Source organism: Salvia hispanica, chromosome 5 (genome assembly GCF_023119035.1).
Source record: "Salvia hispanica cultivar TCC Black 2014 chromosome 5, UniMelb_Shisp_WGS_1.0, whole genome shotgun sequence".
Taxonomy (NCBI): domain Eukaryota; kingdom Viridiplantae; phylum Streptophyta; class Magnoliopsida; order Lamiales; family Lamiaceae; genus Salvia; species Salvia hispanica.
In genome coordinates, this window is record NC_062969.1 from 2,096,135 (window position 1) to 2,112,773 (window position 16,639).

At 37.7% G+C, this 16,639-nt stretch overlaps 4 protein-coding genes across 4 annotated transcripts; 1 reads left to right on the forward strand and 3 right to left on the reverse strand.

Annotated features, from left to right (window-relative positions):
* Window positions 1-1,132: 1,132 nt before the first annotated feature.
* On the forward strand, window positions 1,133-2,272 carry LOC125190508. The gene is made up of 2 exons (XM_048087831.1): window positions 1,133-1,365; window positions 1,437-2,272. The coding sequence occupies exon 2, from the start codon at window positions 1,458-1,460 to the stop codon at window positions 2,118-2,120; it is 663 nt and encodes a 220-aa protein (XP_047943788.1). The 5' UTR covers window positions 1,133-1,365; window positions 1,437-1,457; the 3' UTR covers window positions 2,121-2,272.
* Window positions 2,273-2,276: 4 nt separating this feature from the next.
* On the reverse strand, window positions 2,277-5,245 carry LOC125190507 (cytochrome P450 72A397-like). Its single transcript, XM_048087830.1, has 5 exons — window positions 4,889-5,245; window positions 4,080-4,300; window positions 3,376-3,620; window positions 2,910-3,294; window positions 2,277-2,836 (listed from the first exon to the last, which is right to left on the reverse strand). The coding sequence occupies exons 1-5, from the start codon at window positions 5,160-5,162 to the stop codon at window positions 2,411-2,413; spliced, it is 1,551 nt and encodes a 516-aa protein (XP_047943787.1). The 5' UTR covers window positions 5,163-5,245; the 3' UTR covers window positions 2,277-2,410.
* A 1,627-nt stretch (window positions 5,246-6,872) lies between these two features.
* On the reverse strand, window positions 6,873-9,149 carry LOC125187170 (cytochrome P450 72A397-like). Its single transcript, XM_048083700.1, has 5 exons — window positions 8,699-9,149; window positions 8,264-8,484; window positions 7,950-8,185; window positions 7,505-7,874; window positions 6,873-7,417 (listed from the first exon to the last, which is right to left on the reverse strand). Exons 1-5 carry the CDS (start codon window positions 8,973-8,975, stop codon window positions 6,986-6,988), a joined length of 1,536 nt encoding a protein of 511 aa, XP_047939657.1. The 5' UTR covers window positions 8,976-9,149; the 3' UTR covers window positions 6,873-6,985.
* A 2,258-nt stretch (window positions 9,150-11,407) lies between these two features.
* On the reverse strand, window positions 11,408-13,541 carry LOC125188232 (cytochrome P450 72A397-like). The gene is made up of 5 exons (XM_048084994.1): window positions 13,250-13,541; window positions 12,797-13,017; window positions 12,482-12,720; window positions 11,995-12,382; window positions 11,408-11,882 (listed from the first exon to the last, which is right to left on the reverse strand). Exons 1-5 carry the CDS (start codon window positions 13,539-13,541, stop codon window positions 11,454-11,456), a joined length of 1,569 nt encoding a protein of 522 aa, XP_047940951.1. The 3' UTR covers window positions 11,408-11,453.
* Between the last annotated feature and the right edge of the window lie 3,098 nt (window positions 13,542-16,639).

A 16,639-nucleotide genomic window follows, 5' to 3' on the forward strand; every position in this document is an offset into this window, starting at 1 on the left:
CCCAAATGTTTCAATTTAAGTGGGACGAAGGGAGTATATAAAAATAGGTCTCGTATTCCACCAATGTTTTTTACTCATTTTTCACTATATTTATACCCATGATAAATCAACCGGTGCCAATTAATGGGGACGGAGAGAATAGTACTCCCTCTGTTCCATAGTAATAAAGTCATTTTGTCATTTTGGTACGTTCCATAGTAATAGAGTTATATCTCTTTTTAGTAAAAGTCAATACATTTTTTCGCATCTACTTTACTCTCTCTTACTATTTTCTCTCTTAATTTCTCTACCTTTTTAATTTTTCCCTTTATTTTCCCTTTACATAACTCACGTAACATAATTTTTCTTAATTTATGCGCTAAAAAAACCGTCTCAATTAGCATGGAAGGAATAGGATAGGAGTAGTAAATCCGATTGAGACTTGGCTGGAGTAAATTAGAGTCTTTTCAGCAATAAATAAGGCCTAGTACATTCATGAATTGCCCGAAATGCCCTCCAAAAAGGCGCGAAGTTAGAAATTTGAGCAGCAAAAATATTTTTGCAGAGCAGAAGAGGCAAATAAAGGGCAGACATCGGTTCGTGTGAAAACGAGTAGAGAATCGGAGATGCAGTCTGGGCTACTACGCTCGCAAGGTTAGCATCTCCATCCGCTCGATTTTTTCAATCGCGTCATTGTGGTAGCCTAGGTTAATTTGGAGCACTCATCGCAGTTGCAATTTTGTGTATACTCATGATTTTTGGTTCAATTTTAGTTTTTGTTATGCCATTGATTGTACCAAGACCTCCGATTAGGGCTACGACAGAGGTGTTTCAATTTTAGGATACGCTTGAAAACGCAATTTTTAGTTGTGGAAACTGTTGTTGTAGGTGGAATTTGTCCAGCAATCGGTAGCATCATGGAAGGGGTGTGTATATTTTGTGTTTGGGGAAATGAATTAGCATATTATAATTGGTTGGATGTTGCTGATGAACTGTATGATATGCTGTGTTGTTGTTAATTGTTATCTCCTAGGGATGCCGGACGGCCCAAGGCAGAAATATCGAAAGGGGGAACAAACTCTGCGAATGTGGACGGTCCGGGAAGAAGAAATCTTGGCCGCAACCTTGCTTCTGCTCAAGGCTCGTGGCTGGATATCTGACAAAGGATTTCGGGCTGGATATCTAGGGATAATCGAGGATAGGATTCGTACAGAGTTCCGGAACTCTGACCTCAAGGCCAGACCACATATAAAATCCAAGATTGCGGAGTGGGAGATGAGTTATAACGCCCTCAGGAAAATCCTTGGCAGGAGTGGTGTGCGGTTTAACCTGGATGGCGATTACAAGATTGACTGTGATGATTAGCGGTGGGAGCAGATCGTTCAGGTATGCATTTGTAGTTTTATAAGAAGATTACACTGTCATACATATCAATTGCTTTGTATACTGCATTACAGGCAGATTCACAGGCTGAGGGCATGAGGACGAAATCGTGGCCTTTCTGGGTAACTTGGCAGCGCGTATTTGGAAAGGATCGAGCATCTGGAGGGGGTGCTGAAGGCGTTGACGTTTCTGCTGATCGTGCGCGTCAACAGATGGCTGGCGGAAGTCAGTGCAATGGAAATTACTACCGTCCTTCCGTCCCAGTCGATCAGACCCCTCCACTGGCCGGAGAAGAAGATATTCCAGATAACATTTCAGAGAATACCGAGAAGCAAATGCCTATCAACAAATCAGGAGGTGGGAAACTATCGACCGCTCCACTGGCTGGAGAAGAAGATATTCCAGATAACGTTTCAGAGAAGACCGAGAAGCAAATGACTAGCAACAAATCAGGAGGTGAGAAACGCAAGCAACCCTCCTCGGATGCTGCTTTAATGGAGTTTCTCGCAAACCTCCATGCTGAAACGAACGCACGCCTAGAGGTTTTCGCTGCCAGGATTGGATATGAGTACGATACGGGAAAGGCTAGGCAGGAGCTTTTCAACACGCTATGCACTGTGGACGGTCTCACCCTGAATCAGAGGTATGCCTTGTGCAATATACTGGCTGACTATCCGCACCGTCTGGAGGTTTTCATGGGTATGCCAGCCAATGCTCGCTCGGGGTATGTGCTCAGGCTCCTCGCGCAAAAGAAGTAGGATGTGCGAGATCTTCAACTGTGTTTTGCTGGTCTATGTTTCACTTTTTGATTGTAAATACACCTAGAATCACTATTCCAGTTGGTGGCTGTGATCACAATAGGTATTATCCTTGAATGAACTCAGTGGTAGTTTGTAGTGCTAAGTATGCTGATATTGGCAGTTAATTAAGCATTCATCCTTTGGTTTGATTTTGTCTTACACAAACAGTAAAACTATATACTCCTATTTACAACAAAACGACAGTAAAATACACACCATATGTGATCAGAGCCTCAAAAACACAAAATCTAGAGCTTATGCAGAAGCAAGTGAGCACCATGCTGAGGCTGAGTAGTGATCAAACTGAGAGGAGCATGCGTATACGAAGCAGAAAGCTCGAACGAGAACCTCTGTAGCATCACCGCCACCGCCATTTTTGCCTCCACCATTGCGAACGCTTGCCCAACGCACACCCGAGGCCCCCAGCCAAACGGGAAGAATATACCTGGGCCCTTTTGCGCCTTCGCCACGCCTTCACTGAATCTCCCTGGATTGAACTCCATGGCGTCGTCTCCCCAGATTTTCGGGTCGTGCTGCAGTATGATTACTGGCAGCGAAAGTTGAACCCCGGCTGGTAAGGTGAACTTCCCCAGCTTCGTCTCCTCGCTGGTTTGCCGGCCTAGAGCTACCACCGGGGGATAAAGCCTCAACACCTTGTACAAAATCATCGTAACCTGTAATCAAGATTCATGATCATCAAATAAGTTCACTCAATGATAACATAATACAGTTGTTTAAACTGCTTACAATCTTGAGCTGACTCAGCCCATCGAAATCTGGCGTTCTGTTTCCAAAGACGTGCATAACCTCGTCCCTTGCTCGTGCCTGCCAGTCAGGATATCTGCTTAACAACACCAGTGTCCAAACAAGCAACACGGAAGTAGTCTCCTGCCCAGTGAAGTAGAACAGCTTGCACTCCTCGACCACCTCATCAATGGTCATCCCGAACCTCTTGTTGCCACTCTCCTCGATCTCTTGGAAGTTGGAAGCCAACATTATGCCTAGTAAGTCCTCATGGATAGCTTCCCCTGTCTTCATAGCCTCAACCCTTTTGCCAATGAGTCCTCGAATCGTTGACTGAACTTCCTTCTCGATTTGTTTCATCCTCCGGTGCCTTCTGGTGGGAACGAATCTACAGCGTTGAGAATATCACACACGAATACTCAAATCTGCAGCATTGAGAAAAACATGATTTTTGTGTTATTATTATTACCTCCATCCCGGGATATAAATAGAGCGCACGGCTTGCATGATGTGCTCAGCCTGTTCCCTCTGAAGTTCAAATATTCGTCTCCCTTCTTGGTAGCAGCTACCAAACGCAGTTCTTGATATTGCATCACTCGTTAGATTTTGCAAATAAGGCCATACATCCACCTCAAGAGATCCCTCCGATGAGACATTCTTCTCCCATGTTTTCAGAACTTCGTCACAGCTCAAATAGAAGGCTGGAATCATGAGCTGCGCCCGAGCAAAACAGCAAGGACAAAAGCAAGCAAACTTATGTCAGTAGGAATTTTCAAATTTGCTACTCAACCACACAACTTGACATAAGATGTTTCACATATCAAGAGATCAATTTGGCCTAAAACATTTCAATTTCTCAAGTATAAGAGCAGAGAAAACAAGAATTTGCAATAGAAAACCTTCATATCTTCAAAATGGCTACTCAACCACAATAACTTGAAATAAGACATTTCAGCAACCAAGAGATCAATTTGGCCTAAAACATTTCAATTTCTCAAGTATAAGAGCAGAGAAAACAAGAATTTGCAATAGAAAACCTTCATATCTTCAAAATGGCTACTCAACCACAATAACTTGAAATAAGACATTTCAGCAACCAAGAGATCATTTTTTCCTAAAACACTTTTTTCTCAAGTATAAGAGCAGAGGAAACAAGAATTTGCAATAGAAAACCTTCAATTTCTCAAGATGGAAAGCCGGGTTGATGATTTTCCTGTGCTTGGCCCATTTGTCTTTCTCATAGCTCACAAGTCCTTGTGCAAGCAGCTTCGTCAGTGGATTCCGGTTCTCCGGCTTCAGGTACAGATAGCTCTTGGTCAGCACCTCCTTAACTAGGTCGGGATCAGTCAGGATAATCACAGGCCTTGGTCCGAACCAAATAAACGACTCATTTCCTAAAAAATCGACATCAACCCAAACAAGAAAATCAATTGTATGAACATTCACCAGAACCCTCAAAAACTGATGCACTCAACCAATGTGAATCAGAAGGTGAAATAATTTATCAAGCTCCAAGATTCCATTTTTCCAACAGAGAGTATCATGTCATCAAAGATATTAATCTAACAATCATGTTATCAAATCCCTCTCTCTCTTTTGAAGAAAGCTTCAAGACTTAATTTTTCCAACATATTGTAACATAGCATCAAAGATATTAAAACACCATATTTTGAAGAAAGCTTCAAGACTTAATTTTTCCAACATATTGTAACATAGCATCAAAGATACTAAAACACCATATTTTGAAGAAAGCTTCAAGACACCATATTTTGAAGAAAGCTTCAAGACTTAATTTTTCCAACATATTGTAACATAGCATCAAAGATATTAATCTAACAATTATCAAATCTCTCTCTCTCTCTTTTCATTTTTTCCAACATATTGTAACATAGGATCAAAGATGTTGATCTAACAATCATGCTATCAAATCTCTCACTCTAATTAGAGCATGATTCTTTGAAATAACTAGAAGATCAACACACCATATTTGTGAATGGTGTTGATGAGAAAGGGAGCAACTCTCTTCTTGATATCATCATCAAGATTGATGGGTTTGTTCCTGGCTTCCTGGACCCACTGCATCATCTCCTTAAAGTCGCCATATACCAATTTGTAGGAATTGCCTTTGAACCCTTGCTTCCTCAGGGCTTCTCCCAGTCTCTTGGGGGTGATGTATGCCCAATTCACTAATTTCCATGTGTATATCAACACCAAAAACACCAAAGCAGACGCAAATATTTGATACACAGCTTCCATTTTTTCGTATTTCTTATCTTTATCGTTTGATCGACAGTTATCTATACTGAGCTCTTACTTGCTAGAGTGGGTTTCTGACTTTGCTACTGATCCTTTATTTGACTACTTAGTTTGGGGGGTTTCTAACTTGCTAGAGTCATGTTTTATTCCATGTAGTTCCATACAGTGAACTATAAAAATAGTCCCGGCACTAAGCGTTTATCTCGCTCTTAGTCCCTGGACTTTTAAAATATTCCCAGACAACTCTGGACTATGCATTTATCTCGAAAATAGTCATTTTCACTCTTTCGGGACAAAAATACCCTTTCGGGGGTTTTGGGGGAATTTGGACAGTTTAGTCTTTTTACATTTTAAACCTGATATTATTTCAATAATGTACTAAATCTGATATTTTTTCAAAATTATCATTCTTCTTCCCTTTTGATATAGGAGAATTTTTGTTGAAATTTTCTAGTTAATTTTGATTGTTTTCAAATTAATAAACGAAAATTATATTAGTCTTACATTAGATGCATATTTATTTCAGAATAAATCGTGTTATATGATCTATTTATGATTAAAACTATTAAATATTGATTAAAACTATTAATTTGTTATTTAATACCAGTAATTTTAATAATTAATAAAAATTAATTGATATTTAAAAATTAAAATTAAAATTAAAATTTTATAAAATTAAATCTAATATTGAAATAAAGAAACAAAGTGAAGGATAGTAAAAGGGAAGAAGATGATAATTTTGAATTTAGTGCATGAAATAATATCAGATTTAAAATGTAAAAAGACCAAATTGTCCAAATTCCCCCAAAATGGTATTTTCGTCCCGAAGCAGTGAAAAATGACAATTTTCGAGATAAACGCTTAGTTCAGGGTTGTGTGGGGATATTTTGAAAGTCCAGGGACTAATGGCGAGATAAACGCATAGTCCATGGACTATTTTTGTAGTTCACTCTATTCTATAATAATATTCCCTTAGTCCCTTAAATTATGTCTCATTTTTCTATTTTCGTCCGTCCCACAAAATTTATTATATTTTCCTTTTAACCATTTTTTACAGTGGACCTCATATAACATTAACTAATCTCACTCACATTTCATTATAAAACTAATATAGTAGGAGTATAAAAATAGGACTCACTCTCCATTAACCTTTTCAACTCATTTTTCATTACATTTCTTAAAACTCGTGCCCGATCAAAGTGTGATAAAATTTGTGAGACGGAGAGAGTAATCTAATAATGGAATAGGAGTTTTGATCTATGTAAAACTAAAATCTTAATACAAATGATGATATTTTAGGTCATTGTTAATTTGTTTTTTGTTTATTTTAATAAATGAGTATTAAAATATCTAAAAATAACATCAAATCTCATTTATAAAATGAGTTAAAACTGATTGATAATAACTTTTTATATTTTTAGTTAATTATTGATCATCAGATCTTAAGTCTAGGGCCTGATTTAGCCTGCATTTCTATGTCAAGATGATTTTTGTTTTAAATATATTAAAGTTCAAAATTTTTTAGAATATTTAAAATAGTAGAGACTATTAAATGAATATACTCTCTTTATCAATATATTTGAATGTATTATGAGTGGGGATTGTTAGCAAAATATAACTCACATCTTCTTAATTGTTTTTTAACAATTGATAATAAATAACTTGACCAATGCCCTTTCTAACATATTTGAGAATGAGAATTTTTCCATGTTCATAATTATATGGCCAATTCATTCCTCTATTATCCTTTTCATTTTATTATTACTATACTCCACTCAAACAGTAAACTGATATATTTACAGACAAATGGATGGTAAAAGAAGCTAGAGCTTGTGCAGCATAAGGTGAGCTCCATGCTGAGGCTGAGTAGTAACAAAAGTGGTGAAAGGAGCGTGCGTATACGAGGGCGAAAGCTCGAACGAAAAGCGCTGCAGAATCATCGCCACGGCCGCCTTCGCCTCCAGCATCGCAAACATTTGCCCCACGCATATGCGCGGCCCCCACCCGAACGGGAAGAATATCCCCTGCCCCCCCTTCTGCGCCTTCGCCACTCCTTCGCTAAACCTCTCCGGGTTGAACTCCTCCGCGTCGTCCCCCCATATCCCCCGGTCGTGATGCAATATCAGGACCGGAAGGTATATCTGCACCCCAGCCGGCAGCCTCATCTTGCCCAACTTCGTCTCCTCGCCCACTCTCCGCGCCATCGCCGGTATAGGCGGGTAAAACCTCAGAACCTCGTTCAGAATCATGGTCACCTACCATAAAAAGAGTCACCAGATTAGAAATTAACCAGAATTTTATCATATTTCATGATATAAACGACTATTATCCTAAACTCTTACAATTTTGAGGCGACTCAAGCCAGCAAAGTCCGGTTTCCTGTCACCAAAGACGTGCAAGACCTCTTCCCGGGCTTTGGCCTGCCAGTCGGGATGTGTGCTCAGCATCACCATCACCCACACGAGCCACACGGAGGTCGTCTCCTGGCCTGCAGAGTAGAAGAGCTTGCACTCCTCGACTATCTCGGCTATGCTCATCCCGTTGCCACCCTCTTGAAAGTTGGACTCCAGCAATATCCCAAGCAAGTCGCCACGGCTGCTGGCTTCCTCTGTTTTCATCGACTCGATCCTCCTGTTGATGAGACCCCGGATCATCGACTGGACTTCTCTCTCCGTCTCCTTCATTCTCCTATTCTTCTTGGTCGGAACAAATCTACACATCATCAAAAAACTCATGACTAAACCAGCATGATCAACAAAATCAGCATGATCAAATTTATATCGGCACCTCCATCCCGGGATATATACAGACTGCGAAGCCTGCATCACGAACTCTCCCTGCTCTTTCTGAAGCTGGAATATCCTTCTACCTTCTCGGTAGCTGCTCCCGAACGCAGTCCTTGAAATTGCATCGCTCGTTAAGCTCTGCAGATCCGGCCACACTTCCACCTCACCCGAGACAGCCTTCTCCTCCCATCTAGTCAAGACTTCTTCACAGCTCAAATTAAAGGCAGGGATCATAAGCTGCACCAACAACAATCAATCACACTTGATCCCACAATGAATTATGCAGTAGAAGATGATGATGATGATGATAACAACCTTGAGTTTATCAATATGGAAAGCAGGATTGATGATCTTCCTGTGTTTTGCCCATTTCTCTTTTTCTTCACTGAGAACTCCTTGTGCAAGCAGCTTCATTAATGGATTCGGGAGCTCTGGCTTCAGGTATACATAACTCTTGTTCAACACCTCCTTAATTAGCTCAGAATCCATTAAAATAACTGAGGGATTCGGCCCTAGCCAAAAGAAACACTCATTTCCTGCAATTTTCACGAATCAAAATCAATCAAATCAGATTTTACCTTTTGTATCCATCCAATTAAACCACAGCAGAGAATCAAACAATTTTCTACATCGTAATTCATACGGAATCAATGAATGATTCGGCTATAACTCAAATTAACTACACGATTAGCAAAATTGGGGAAAAAACATAACCTAATTTGGCATTCAGCAAAAATTCAGAAACAATACCGTATTTTTGAAGGATATTGAGGAAAAATGATTGGAGTCTGGGCTTGATATCATCGTGGAGATTAATTGGAGAAGACTTAGCTTCGATGATCGACTGCATAAGCTCCTTTAAGTCGCCATACATCAATCTGTAAGGATTTCCCCTTAGCCCCTGCTTCCTGAGGGCTTTCTCCAGCTTCTTCGGCTTGATGTATGCCCAATTCAGTATCTTCCAAGTGTAAATCAGCGCCACGAATGCTAAAGTGGCAGCAGCTAGTGATTGAAATCCGAGCTCCATTTTTATGATTTCCTTTGGCTATGGCGGCAGCTCTTTATATAGAGCTCCACAAATGCACAATCTTGTGAAAGTGATGAAGCAAAACAAGTGAGATATCGATGAAGGTAACAGTTTCCTCGAACATGCATGGTGAAGAAAAATGGACAGTCACACTACTATGCTTTTCTTTTCAAAGATGGTGACATTTTTAAAATTAATTAGTTTTTCAAGAAAAAGGAGAAACAAATTTGTTAAATAAATTTGTAATGTCAGTTATGGTTAAATAGAGTTAATGCCAAAAATGGTTCCTAACATTTGACTGTTTTACGAATTTGGTTACTAACATTACCTTTTTTATTATTTGATCCCCACATATTAACTCTGATCCGAATTGGTCCCAGATTGACGGGACCCTCAATAATAGACGGAGCAGCGGCAGCAGTGATGTCCAGTGAGGGTGACCGGCGACGAAGGCAGCGGATTTGAAGAGTTTGAAATTTGGGATTTCCGATTTGGTCGATTTGGGGGAAGATCTCTTCGAATTGGAGATGCACCTCAGCCGATGGAGACCTGAACCATCGGAGTACCGCCGGCGTGGCGTTGGAGCGGTGATGACGGAGGGAGGACGACGGTTGTGGAGTCACCTCCTTGAGGAGCTTTGATTTGGGGGCGGATGAAACAAGTTTCTAACCTAGAAACTTATTTCACGAAGTCGGCGCAGCGGCGGCGGCGGCCCGATGACAGTAGCGGGCGGTTTTCAGCCGGTGGCGGTGCCGCTGCTCCGTCTATTATTGACGATCCCGTCAATTTGGGACCAATTCGGGTCAGAGTTAATATGTGGGGGACCAAATAATCAAAAAGGTAATGTTATGGACCAAATTCGTAAAATAGTTATATGTTAGGGACCATTTTTGGCCTTTTAACTCTTATTAAATAAAAATATTGAATCTAGTAAATGTGTTTTATAAAACCTAGCTAGTGGTGTGTGTAGTTCAAAGCCCGAGTCATTCACTTTTTTTTTTTTGTTGTTGTTTTCAATTATGTTGTGTTTTTTCTATTTTGTAGGAGTATTTTTATTTCTTCTTTGCTTTTCTTTCTTCTTTAAAACATAATAATTTAATTCTTTTATCTTAAAAAAATGCTATAAGGCACATTAATAACATAGTGGGTGAACGATTTACGTAATATGATTGTAGATGCATGGTGTTATTTAGTGTTGTTTAGTAAATCAGTTAAATCAGAGATAAAATAGCTCTTCGAAATAATTCCAATAATAACGAATACTCCCTCCATCCTCGAATAGGAGTCTCATTCCATTCCGGCACAGGTTTTAATAAATGTTAAGAAAAGTGGGTGGAAGAAAGTTAGTGGAATATGAGTCCCACTTGTATATATTAGTTTTAAATGATATGTGAGTGGAATGAGTTAGTGGAATATGAGGTCTCTTTACCATTTATGGTAATTATGAACTGAGACTCCTATTTGCAGACGGACCAAAATAAAAAAATGGAACTCTTATTCGCGGACGGAGAGAGTACAATATTAGTCAAACAAAGATATAAATGACTATGGGAAAATTTGTGTAAATGTTGAAAGTCAAATAATAACAAAGAAAACACATACAGAGCGACACGTAAGTTTCATTTCTAGCCACACTTCCATTTTTCTCACGTAGTCAAGTCTCATTTCCACCATAACATGATAAAACTGATAAACTCAATATTTACGTACTACTCTCTCCGTCCTACGAAATATGCATTCTTTTCTTTTTAGTCCGTCCCATAAAAATTTGTATTTTTTATTTTATAAACTCTTTTATCTCTATTTAGATAAAACTGATTCTCCACTAACAATATTGTAATTACTTAGTTTGTCTACTTTTTTTTTTATTTTATCAATTTTGCATTAAAATTCATGCCGAACTTAAAGTGTATATTCTTTTGGGACAGAGAGAGTAATATTTTGTGGTCTATTCTAGTCATGTTTTAATTGATTTAAATATTTTATAGGAGTATGGATACTTGGTGCACTAGTTCCATCGACTGCTCGTGAGTATATTTTATCCGAAAATAGAGTATCATTTAAATCACAATTTTTGGTTGATTTCTCGTCAATCTCATAACTTATAAAAAAATATATTAATTAAATCATAATTGCACATTACTTTATTATCCCATAAAATTAAAATTTTAATAAAACTTAACATTTAAATAATTGATTTTTGATTAACTTGAGGATAAATTTTTGGTAGATTTTGATTATTATTAATTAATCGATGAAGATATAATGACGAAAAGTAAAAAAATTATAAATGCATGAGATATGTTGTGAAAATTCAGTCCAACTTAGAAAATTTTAGAAAACAACTTTTACTTTAATTAGCAAAAAAGTGCAATTATATTTTTGAAAAATAATGCTCAAGTTGTGAGAAACCCTCTTTATTTCTTACTTACACAGAGTAAAACTAATCTTTATCAACAAAAAGACTATAAAAGAAAGCTAGATTTTGCGAAGGATAAGGTGAGCTCCATGCTGAGGCTGAGTGGTAACAACGGTGCAAGGAGCATGCGTGTACGAAGGCGAAAGCTCGAACGAGAAACGCTGCAGAATCATCGCCACCGCTGTCTTCGCCTCCAGCATCGCAAACACTTGCCCCACGCATATGCGCGGCCCCCACCCGAACGGGAAGAATATCCCCTGCCCCCCCTTCTGCGCCTTCGCCACTCCCTCACTGAACCTCTCCGGATTGAACTCCAAAGCGTCATCCCCCCATATCTTCTGGTCGTGATGCAATATCAGGATCGGAAGCGATATCTGCACCCCAGCCGGCAGCACCATCTTCCCCAACTTCGTCTCCTCGCTCACTCTCCGCCCCAATGCCACTATCGGCGGGTAAAACCTCAAAACCTCGTACAGAATCATGGTCACCTGCCATAAAAAGAGTAACCAAATTTGTACTGTATTACATAAACTTGACTCATTAACCAGAATTTGATCAAATTTCATGATTAAAACGACTATTGTTGTTTTATATTCTTACAATCTTGAGGTGACTCAAGCCAGCAAAGTCTGGTTTCCTGCCACCAAAGACTTGCAAAACCTCTTCCCGGGCTTTGGCCTGCCAGTCGGGATGTATGCTCAGCATCACCATCACCCACACGAGCCAAGCAGAGGTCGTCTCCTGCCCTGCTAAGTAGAAGAGCTTGCACTCCTCGACCACCTCGGCTATGCTCAATCCATAGCTCCCGTTGCCACCCTCTTCAATTTCTTGAAAGTTGGACTCCAGCAATATCCCAAGAAGGTCGTCCCGGCTCCCAGCTTCCTCTGTTTTCATCGACTTGATCCTTCTGCTGATGAGATCCCGGATCATCGACTGGACTTCTCTCTCAGTCTCCTTCATTCTCCTATTCTTCTTGGTGGGAACAAATCTACACATCATCAACAGACATATATACTTATCAAATCTACACATCATCATCAAAAACGTGACAAAATTAGTATGATCATGATCAAATTTGTATTGGTACCTCCATCCCGGGATATATAAAGACCGCGAAGCTTGCACCACGTACTCTGCCTGCTCCTTCTGAATCTGGAAAATCCTTCTACCTTCTTGGTAGCTGCTCCCGAACGCAGTCCTTGAAATTGCATCACTCGTTAAGCTCTGCAAATCCGGCCATACGTCCACCTCACCTCCGGAGATGGCCTTCTCCTCCCATTTGGTCAAGACCTCTTCACAGCTCAACTGAAAAGCTGGGATCATAAGCTGCACCAACAATCAATCACAGTTAGCTACACCATAGCATGATCCCACCAGTAGATCAGATGATGATGATGATAACCTTGAGTTTTTCAATATGGAAAGCAGGATTGATGATCTTCCTGTGTTTAGCCCATTTCTCCTTTTCATGGCTGACAACTCCTTGTGCAAGCAGCTTTGTTAGTGGATTCCTATTCTCTGGCTTTAGGTATAGATAACTCTTGTTCATCACCTCCTTCACCAGCTCAGGATCCGTTAAAATAACCGACGGCTTCGCCCCTAGCCAAAAGAAACACCCATTTCCTGCAATTTTTCATGAACCAAAACCAAGCAAATCAGAATTCACCAATTTAGGTTTCACCAAATCATAATCAATCAAACAATTAGATCATACGGAATCACTGAATCATTCGATTAGAAATTGGACAAACAAACAAAACCTAATTTTGTAAATCAGAGAGACGCCCAATCACAGTAACACTTCTCACACTTTTGATAAATTCAACTAAAAAAAAGCAGAAATTCTGAAAATTGCCGTATTTTTGAATGGTATTGAGGAAAAATCCTTGGACTCTAGGCTTGATATCGTCGTCGAGATTGATGGGGGAAGATCTAGCTTCGATGATGGTGTGCATAATCTCCTTGAAGTCGCCATACACCAATTTGTAAGGATTTCCCCTTAGCCCCTGCTTCCTGAGGGCTTTCTCCAGCTTCTTCGGCTTCATGTATGCCCAATTCAGTACCTTCCAAGTGTAAATCAACGCCGCAAATGCTAAAGTGGCAGCAGCCCGTGATTGAAATCCTCTGTCCCGCTTTAGCAGTCTCATTGACTTTTCTGCCCTCATTTTGTAAAAATGATAAAAAAAATAGTTAAAGTGAATAAATTGTAAAGTAAGAAACAATAATGTAGATAAGACTCTTCTCTATATTAATCTCTCTCTTAATTTACCATTTTTCCTATTTAACTAATTTTTTATAGAAATAACATAGATTTTTCTTTTTAGTAAATTTAAATTTGTGATGGAAGGTTAACTATCTATTATGAACCGCCAATATGTCTTGACTCTTGTGTATATGGCATGAAAGTAATGAAACAAATGATGACAAATTGTTGAAGATAATACTAATAATTGCCTTGGAACATGCAAAACATGCATGGTGAAGAATAATGGGCTAGCATATATCAACTCCACACTCTACACTAAGTTTGATTTTTTTCAATATGCATCCATTTTTTCTTTCAAATATGTTGACATTTTTCTAATATGTTTCACATTTTATAAAATAATACTCCCTTCGTTCCGGAATATTTATCATTTTTCATTTTCGTCAGACCCACAAAATTTGTCACCTTTTACATTTATCATTTTTGTAACACCCTTGATAGTAGTTCCACATTTTTTTTCCCAGTTGTATAATCTTTCATTAAATTATTGATTGATTATTACATAACCTAAATTGTTTAACTTATCAAATCCAATTGTCACTTATATTCACTTGTACCAAGCCTCATTGACAACCAATACTTGGATTCTACCATTTACTTATAATACACATACTACCAAATCATCAAGATTAATTAGTTCATGTTAAACTAAATTTGGTAATTATTCGTGAAATAATTTCACATAATTTACATTTTTCTCTTGTAAAAACTTATTACACTATATCCTAAAAAAAAAAAAGATCATTTAAGACATTTATACACATATACTTAAGTAGCATCATGGATTTTATTTCTTATAAATCAACAAGAAAAAGTCCATCAAGAAAAAGTCCACCATACTCCATACAGAAAACATTCATATTTCTAAACATATCGTACTTTTCTTTATATTTTGTTTGCATACTATATAAATTGTAACCAGTAATTTCATTCCTAAAAATGTGTTTATTATATTGAATTCTCTTGAAAAATGTGCATCATGTGCTCTGAAATGGACTAACTAAATTCTCAGTATTATATCCATACATACATATTCTAAAGCATACTTCTATAGTGAATTTAAATCATAAAAAATACGTGTATCCCCATCTCAACTTTTAGTCTATTTATGTTCATCCCTTTGGAACTTTATAACTTTGGAATTAGTACTCAAAACATGCTTAAAATTCCTTCCGGATTACATATTCATCAAAAGCGTATGAACTTAATGATATAAGTGCTAAAAATGGAGGATACGAACTTAATGATATAAGAATTTCCATACTATAAAAATAGACTAAAGTTAACGAGTTACCACAAAGTAATACCAAAGGACTTGCAATTGAACGGTTTAATCCGACATAAATGGAGTAGAGCTTGAAGTACACATGGTAACTTAAAGAGATAGAGACCGATGGTATTTTGTGGCCAGAGAGCTCCCCCTTTTGTGATAGAGATAACATATCTCTCTCCCTATGCTAAAATGGTCTCACTTAATATTATATTGCATGTATTCCTCTCCAAAAATGGACAAATAGCATTATAATAATTATTCTAAATTTTTCTTCAATCTTCTACTATATATCCCATTTAAGGGAAACTTTTTATCTCCTATATAAAAAGAAACGGCACTTTTATTTAAACGATTGAAAAATATGTCCATGAGAAATAGCTAATGTATCTAATTTAACAATCATTACCAAATCGGATTAATCCTACAAATTTGGCATATTTGTAAAAGTATATTCTATCTAGGTATATTTTGGAGTATTAGTATTATTATTGCAATTTGTGATGTCAATTTATTTGTCCAAAACATAAATCCTCAATTTTCTAATTATAATAGCGCATTTGGTCTAGGGTCATTTTTGGGATGTTACAATTTTTTATTATAAATTTCACGTTCCACTAACTCATTCATGTTCACATTTTATTATAACACTAATATGGAGTATAAAAGTAGGATCACATTCTACTAACTTTTTCAACCTACTTTTCATTATATTTCTTAAAATTCGTACCGAATCAAATGATGATAAATTTTGTGGGATAGATAGTATTTAACAAAAAAATTGAGAAACAGATTTGTTAAAAAAAAATTGCTCGTCAATTACCAAAAACAAAACTATCTTACTACTACTAGCTATTTCCTGATTTTTAGTACAAGTTGTGAATTTTGCATCAAAGGCCAGTCAAATCAAAGCCAAAATGGCTATCGGAAAAGTAGGCATTTTTATAAATGTAAAAAATTAATTAGCAAAAGGCAAAAAATTAGGTTATCACCGACCCGCCCATGCAGGGTGTTCCTCCTAACATGTGCAATGTCATGGCTCGTTCAGCTGCGATGCGCCAAGAAGAAGCACAAACTCGCTTCCAAGCGGATCTAATTGAAGAAATTTGGACACGCATCAACGTTTTTCAGCATTGACATTAGTTTTAATGTTTTTTTTTTGTATTTTTAAATTTCTATGTTGTAATTTTCAATTTCCGAATGAAGAACTACTTTTCCGTGTTTTAAATTGTTCGACGTTTTTTTATTTCACGTGTAAAAAAGTTGTAAATTATAATTAATGCAATTTAATAGTTGTGATCAGGATAGGGCCTGGATGGGGCCTGCATGGTTAGAAGAGTTGTGGTCTAAAATTGAAATTTAGAAAAATGATGACATGAATGGAACTTGGGACCTGAATCCGGACTAGGACTGTGGATGCTCTCGTAATAAATAGCTCTTAGAAAAGTACGCATTTTTGGATGAATGTAATAATTCCAATAACAAGAAAACGAAAACAATAGTAGTCAAACATAAATATAAATGGCAACTTGAAAAATACACATTTTTATGTGAATGTAGTAAGTCAAATAAAATAATACTAGCAAAGAGAAACACATTCAGAGCGACACGTAAGGGCATTAGTAAAGTATGAATTTAAATTTCATTTTCAGTAACACTTCCATTTTTTTTCACATAGTCATGTCCATTTCTACCATAAGAGTATAAAA

Coding starts and splice junctions, on each gene's coding strand:
- LOC125187170 (XM_048083700.1), bottom strand. CDS start 8,975: ATGGAGCTCGGATTTCAATCACTAGCTGCTGCCACTTTAGCATTCGTG. Junction 8,186..8,263: donor TCCATATTGATAAACTCAAG/GTTGTTATCATC, acceptor TTGTTGGTGCAG/CTTATGATCCCTGCCTTTAA. Junction 7,418..7,504: donor GCTTGAGTCGCCTCAAAATT/GTAAGAGTTTAG, acceptor TTTTTATGGTAG/GTGACCATGATTCTGAACGA.
- LOC125190507 (XM_048087830.1), bottom strand. CDS start 5,162: ATGGAAGCTGTGTATCAAATATTTGCGTCTGCTTTGGTGTTTTTGGTG. Junction 3,621..4,079: donor TCCATCTTGAGAAATTGAAG/GTTTTCTATTGC, acceptor GCTCGGGCGCAG/CTCATGATTCCAGCCTTCTA. Junction 2,837..2,909: donor GGCTGAGTCAGCTCAAGATT/GTAAGCAGTTTA, acceptor TCTTGATTACAG/GTTACGATGATTTTGTACAA.
- LOC125188232 (XM_048084994.1), bottom strand. CDS start 13,541: ATGAGACTGCTAAAGCGGGACAGAGGATTTCAATCACGGGCTGCTGCC. Junction 13,018..13,249: donor CAATACCATTCAAAAATACG/GCAATTTTCAGA, acceptor GAAAAATTGCAG/GAAATGGGTGTTTCTTTTGG. Junction 12,721..12,796: donor TCCATATTGAAAAACTCAAG/GTTATCATCATC, acceptor TTGTTGGTGCAG/CTTATGATCCCAGCTTTTCA.
- LOC125190508 (XM_048087831.1), top strand. CDS start 1,458: ATGAGGACGAAATCGTGGCCTTTCTGGGTAACTTGGCAGCGCGTATTT.